The 6,518-nt window shown below is 38.5% G+C and overlaps 1 protein-coding gene across 1 annotated transcript; it reads left to right on the plus strand.

Annotated features, from left to right (window-relative positions):
* The first annotated feature begins 2,275 nt into the window (after positions 1–2,275).
* On the plus strand, positions 2,276–5,412 carry CCDC127 (coiled-coil domain containing 127). Its single transcript, XM_063451919.1, has 3 exons — positions 2,276–2,359; positions 3,958–4,076; positions 4,515–5,412. Exons 2-3 carry the CDS (start codon positions 3,962–3,964, stop codon positions 5,192–5,194), a joined length of 795 nt encoding a protein of 264 aa, XP_063307989.1. The 5' UTR covers positions 2,276–2,359; positions 3,958–3,961; the 3' UTR covers positions 5,195–5,412.
* Positions 5,413–6,518: the final 1,106 nt, after the last annotated feature.

The following is a 6,518-nucleotide window of genomic DNA, read 5'->3' on the forward strand; positions in this document are numbered from 1 at the left end:
AGGACCACTCTAGGCACCCAGACCACTTCAGCTTAATGAGGTGGTCTTGGTGCCAGGTCCCTCTAGGATTAACCCTTTTTTTTTTTATAAACATAGCAGTTTCAGAGAAACTGCTATGTTTATACTGAGGGTTAATCCAGCCTCCAAAACCTCTAGTGGCTGTCTCATTGACAGCCGCTAGAGGCGCTTGCGTGCTTCTCACTGTGAAAATGACAGTGAGAGCACGCAAGCGTCCATAGGAAAGCATTGTAAATGCTTTCCTATACGACCGGCTGAATGCGAGCGCGCTCCTGCCGCGCATGCGCATTCAGCCGATGACGTCGCAAGGAAGAAGGAGAGGAGGAGGAAAGCTCCCCGCCCGGCGCTGGAGAAAGAGGTAAGTTTAACCCCTTCCTCCCCCCAGAGCCCAGCGGGAGTGGGTCCCTGAGGGTGGGGGCACCCTCAGGGCACTCTAGTGCCAGGAAAACGAGTATGTTTTCCTGGCACTAGAGTGGTCCTTTAATTATAATTGTTTGTTTTTGCCTGTATCGGATATTGGCTTATTAAACCAGGTTAAGTGGCTATTGTGGCTTTTTTTGGTGTGCATTCTCTTTCTTGTTAGATTACTATTTATATGGGTATTTGAGGGAATACCAGTGAGGATTAGCACCCAGATGGTTATGCTTTCTGTTAATTAGTCTCTCCATACTTTGTTTATTGTAAAACAGTAAAACATATCACAACGATGACATCGTCAGGGACAGTCCCGTTTTTTCCATTTTTCACACACACACAGCACTTTGACAATATAATTTTTGTGTTATATGTTTTACTGTTTTTAAACACTAATATTTGTTTTCTGCGGAGTCTCGCTAGTAAAACCGAACCCCCCATGTACAGGTTTTATGGTGTTTTCAAAAGTTAAAGAGTCAAATATAAGGCTTGCATTTCCTTTTTTTTACATTGAAATTTGCCAAATTAGTTATGTTGCCTTTGAGACCGTATGGTAGCCCAGGAATGAGAATTACCCTCATGATGGCATACCATTTGCAAAAGTAGACAACCCAAGGTATTGCAAATGGGGTATGTCCAGTATTTTTTAGTAGCCATTTAGTCACTGGCCAAAATTAGCATTCAAATTCGATTTTTGCATTTTTCACACACAAACAAATATGAGCGCTAACTTTGGCCAGTGTTTGTGACTAAGTAGCTACTAAAAAAAAACTGGACATACCCCATATTGAATACCCTGGGTTGTCTACTTAAAAAAATATTTTTTTACATGTAAGGTGTGATTCAGAGATTTATGACAGATAACCGTGTTACAATGTCACTATTGATACATTTTAAAGGACCACTATAGGCACCCAGACCACTTCAGCTCAATGAAGTGGACTGGGTGCCAGGTCCATCTAGGGTTAACCCTGAAGCTGTAAACATAGCAGTTTCAGAGAAACTTCTATGTTTACACTAGGGTTAATCCAGCCTCTAGTGGCTGTCTCAATGACAGCCACTAGAGGCGCTTCCGCGCTTCTCTCTGTTAAAATCACAGTGAGAAGATGCTGACGTCCATAGGAAAGCATTGAGAAATGCTTTCCTATGGACTGATTGAATGCGCGCGCGGCTCTTGCCGCCCATGCGCATTCATCGCTGACGTCAGGAGAGGGAGGCGAGAAAGGTAAAAGTTTAACCCCTTCAGCCCGATGGGAGGAGGACCATGATGCTGGGGAGGACCAAAAGACCCTATAGTGCCAGGAAAAGTTTGTTTTCCTGGGACTATAGTGGTCCTTTAAAAATATATATTTTGAAACAGCAATGTCCTACTTGTAGTTATAGCCCTATAACTTACACAAAAAAAAAGTTAAGAGCATGTTAACATTGGTATTTCTAAACTCAGGACAAAATTTAGAAACTATTTAGCACAGGTGTTTTTTTGGCGGTTGTAGATGCGTAACAGATTTTGGGGGTCAATGTTAGAAAAGGTGTGTTTTTGAAAAAAATAATCATATTTTATAAAAAAAAATGTTATAGTAAATGATATGATATGATGAAAATAATGGTATCTTTAGAAAGACCATTTAATGGCAAAAAAAACTGTATATAATATGTGTAGGCACAGTAAATGAGTAAGAGGAAAATTACAGCTAAACACAAACACCGTAGAAATGTAAAAACAGCCCTGGTCCTTACCAGTAAGAAAATTGAAAAACGGTCTGGTCACTAAGGGGTTAAATGTACAACAATGTTTATCTTTGTGTCTTTTATGCTACTATATATTTCTTTCAACAGAAACACCCAAATGCAGTTTTTTGTTCATTGGAAAACTTCACGAAACTCTCTCCAAGTGAAACTTACATTTGTAGAGAAATCACTGTACTTGGTAAGTGTATTTGTGTCATGTAACTAGACTGCAAGTTAAAGCTTTAGTCCAAGCATTGTGACCAATACATCCTACTAGGAGTACCCTGGCGCCATTCCTTGTAATGGGGCAAACCTCTGAAGGAGGCTGATGCCACCTGACTTCTGCATAGCTGTGTCAGGTGAGTGCGCTCAGCCAATAAATTAGTGTCTGTGCGCAGACTATGTAGAATAAAAAGAATCTCAGGCACTCACTGTGATTGTTCTTCAAGCAGGTTTATTGCAACGTTTCGACCTCAATGAGGTCTTTTTCAAGCTGATTGAGGTCGAAACGTTGCAATAAACCTGCTTGAAGAACAATCACAGTGAGTGCCTGAGATTCTTTTTATTCTACATATGTCTCTTGGGGTCTTTTTGCTGACCCATGCTCAGTAGCACCCTGTGTGTAATTGTTGTGACTGAGTGCGACCCTATTTCTATTTCTATTTTTGTGCGCAGACTATGCACAGAAAAGAGAATGTGAGAGTTGAAAGTGCTAATTGACTATTGTACAAAAAAATTAAAGGGCAATATAAAATACATTTAAAGGATCACTATAGTGTCAGGAAAACAAAGCGGTTTTCCTGACACTATAGTGCCCTGAGGGTGCCCCCACCCTCAGGATCCCCCTCCCGTGGTGCTGAAGGGGTTAAAACCCCTTATCGATCTTGTGTATTTCTGGCTCCCTTGACCATTCTCTGTCTTTCAACGTATTAATCCGGCCATTCCAAGGACCGGTTTACGTTCTGTCTATTTTTCTATTCTATGTAGATGTTACATAGTTTTGCGTGTTGGATCACATTAGTAGTCGTGACACAAATATTGTGATTCAGTTACACTATATTGCCATATTGTGTCAAGCCCAACACTATATCACAATACCGTAATATAGGTGGGACCTACACACATTTCAACATGGGAGATTAACATGCTAACTGCGCTACTGAGAATTGCATGTTCCGAGTGAGGACGTCCAACTTCTTTAAATCCCCCGTAGGAAAGCATTAATTCAAGGTTTGTCTCATGCAAAGAGTGAGGACGTCCAGTGTCGTCTCACTAAGTTAGGCTCTGTGAAACAGCAGAAAGCACTGTATACCAGTAGCTGTCTGGTATACAGCCATTAAAGGCAGTCTTAACCCTGCAAGGTAAACATTGCAGTTTCTCTAAGAGAACTGGGACAGTGCACCCAGACCACTTCAATGACATAAAGTGGTCTGGGTGCCTATAGTGTCCCTTTAAGTACAATGATAGCTAAGAGATCCCATCTATTTTGGGAGTTCACTGCTGAGTGGACAGAATGTATTAAAGTAATCCTTACAGTCCTCCATTGTTTCACCGTGGAGCCACCTTCATGGCTTCAGGATTGATTAATAGGAAATCAATGTGTGTCTCACAAGTAAGATCAGCAACAAGTAAAAACTTAGTCCTCCCTCAGGAAAAGGGTAGTGATTTCTATTCATCCTACAGGCAATGTTTCGACCTGATAAGAGTATTTGGAGATTTTTTTCTAACTGCGCTATAACTTGTTATGGATCTAATAATTTCTTCCTGTTTTTTTTTTTTTTTTCTTCCAATGCACAGAAAAATGAATAATCTAAATAATCCACAGCACTGGAACATACGCCCAGATGAAGGTGGTGGAGATGGGAGTAGATGGAATTATGCCCTGCTTGTCCCCATGCTGGGGCTTGCTGCGTTTCGTAAGTTTTAAAAATTAGCGATAGCCAATTATTGCTATATGATATTGAGGATATGTTTTGCTCCTGTCTCACAGACTTGCAGAATTGTTTATATATCTTACACTCTGAAACAAATGTCACAGTACAACAATATATGAATATACTTTAGTCACCAGCACAACTGCATTAAGTTGTAGTTGTTCTGTTGACAATAGTGTCTCTTTAATCATTTATCCAATTTCTGAACCAAAACAAATACTAGAATCTGTGCTATGTGTTTATTCCAGCGCTTTAAGTGCACCCATAAATATTATATATCGTTTTGTTTATTTTTAAAGGACAGAATGAACTATCTTTTGATACATGACATGTATACCTAACACAACAATAAGTATGAATTTAAAAAATATATATTTTTTTTTTATATGTATTCTGAAACATTGTTTTCATTATCTGCAGGTTGGATATGGTCAAAGGAATCTGAAAAAGAAATAATGAAAGCAAAAACAGAATATATTCAGAAAGTGACACACTTGGAGAAGAATCTTGAAACAAAATATCGTGAGATTATTTCAGAAAACCGCCGTACAGTAGCTCACTTGGAAATTGAACTTGAGAAGGAGCAGAGCAGAACTATCAGCTATCGTAGGGCTCTCATTTCCCAGAGTCAAAAGCTTGTGGAGGAAAGGAAGCTCTTGGAGCAGGAGAAAGAAAACCTAAAGCAGGAACTAAGAGCAGCACAGCAATCAGGAGCCGCAGGTGCCTTGTATTCAAACTACCTGAGAGAAGAAGAAGAATGGCAGAAGAAGGCTAAAAGCTTGCTAAAGGAGTTTGAAGATGATCTCACGGAGAGACAAAACATTTACTGTAGCTTTATAACACCTAAAGTTAAAAGGCTAGAAATAGAAAAGAAAATGCTTATCAAATCTGTAACTAATCCAGTTGCGGTTGAATTAGAAGTTGAGGAGGGCTTGAGTGACATTTTTAAACACGATAACCACTGTGCTGTCTTGATAAACACCAATAAACATCAGAATGGCAGACTAATGTGGGTTTATCTGAAGTATTGGGAACTGACGGTAGAACTGAAAAAATTCAAAAAAGCAGAGGAAGCTATGCTAGGTAAAAAGGAAATGTAGCTGTTGTTTTTTTCACATTACATGTACACTTTTTACCAAACAGTAGTACAACGTGATCTTGATTAATTCTAGATTAAAGGTCTAGTTGTGGCCATCTACAACACTACTATAATGTTTTGCTTCTGTATATGTATGTTTCTTTTAAAGGTATATTTCTCCCACCGTACAGCGTTGCAGTATATGTTGGTGCTTTTTAAATAAATTGTAATCATGGTTTACATGTGATTTTATTCTTTTTTTCTCTTTCTATATATAAATAAATTGAGCGCGATGCGTGCTCTGCAATTATATTTATATCTAAATACATTCTTTTAAACATGGGCTATGCCAAAATACAGTCTTATAGCTACGTTTTTAGAAACCACATTTGTTCATTATATTTTCAAATTTCATTAATTAAAGTTATTCTCTTTGAGAAAATAATCTAATTAAAACATAATGGTTTTATAAAGTGCTAAATCTAATTTATGAATTATATTCATGTAATGGTTTTGATTCTCTGTCTGCATTTTGAGAGATACGACAATCCTTCCATTTGTCAGTCAGAATGCCTCTAGTGGCTGTCAATACATCCCTTATAGGGCAATATGCATAAAACATAAATATTGAAAATATAGATCGAAAACACTCACAAGAGTAGAGCAATTAAGTCTGCTCTGAACTGTGTTGGCATCTCATTATACAGAGGCTTGAGGCTGTGATGGCAGTAAAAATCCTTTATTTGACACTCCAAACGTTAAAAGCAGTTGTCTGGCTATACGTCCTCTTTCTGTACCTCTTCCTCGCAAATGTGGTATAGTCCCAAACTATTTTTTTGGTCCTTTTCAGGCTCCAGAAGCTCTAAGGGCTACTTCCACTCACACTTGTTCCGGGAGGCGGGGCTTACGGCCATTGGACATAATGATGTCAGAGCATGATGACGCGTTTTGCCGACGTGCTCGGCTTCATCAGATCCGCCCACTAGCCCATCACAGTCTCAATATAAAGCATTTACACAGGGCGTGCTTACCCAAAAGAGTCCGAAAGTTCTGTCCTATGATTGGTTATCTTGACCAGCATATTAACATACATTATAGAAGCCAAACCTTTTTTTTTTTTTTAACTCAAACTGAAACAAGGGGATTATTCACTAAATGTTTAAAAAAATTATTTATCTACACATACAGCTTATCATTACACCTCTTTGGATATTAATCCAGTTAAATGGAATAAAATAATATAAATTACAATACATGAAAACATTTACTTGTTTGTGTGATTTGCTAAAAAAAATATATATTGTTCTCAACAGTACCTACTTTAATAGAGGAAGAAAGGAATAAAA

Source organism: Pelobates fuscus, chromosome 4 (assembly GCF_036172605.1).
Source record: "Pelobates fuscus isolate aPelFus1 chromosome 4, aPelFus1.pri, whole genome shotgun sequence".
Lineage (NCBI taxonomy): Eukaryota > Metazoa > Chordata > Amphibia > Anura > Pelobatidae > Pelobates > Pelobates fuscus.

Coding starts and splice junctions, on each gene's coding strand:
- CCDC127 (XM_063451919.1), top strand. CDS start 3,962: ATGAATAATCTAAATAATCCACAGCACTGGAACATACGCCCAGATGAA. Junction 4,077..4,514: donor GCTGGGGCTTGCTGCGTTTC/GTAAGTTTTAAA, acceptor CATTATCTGCAG/GTTGGATATGGTCAAAGGAA.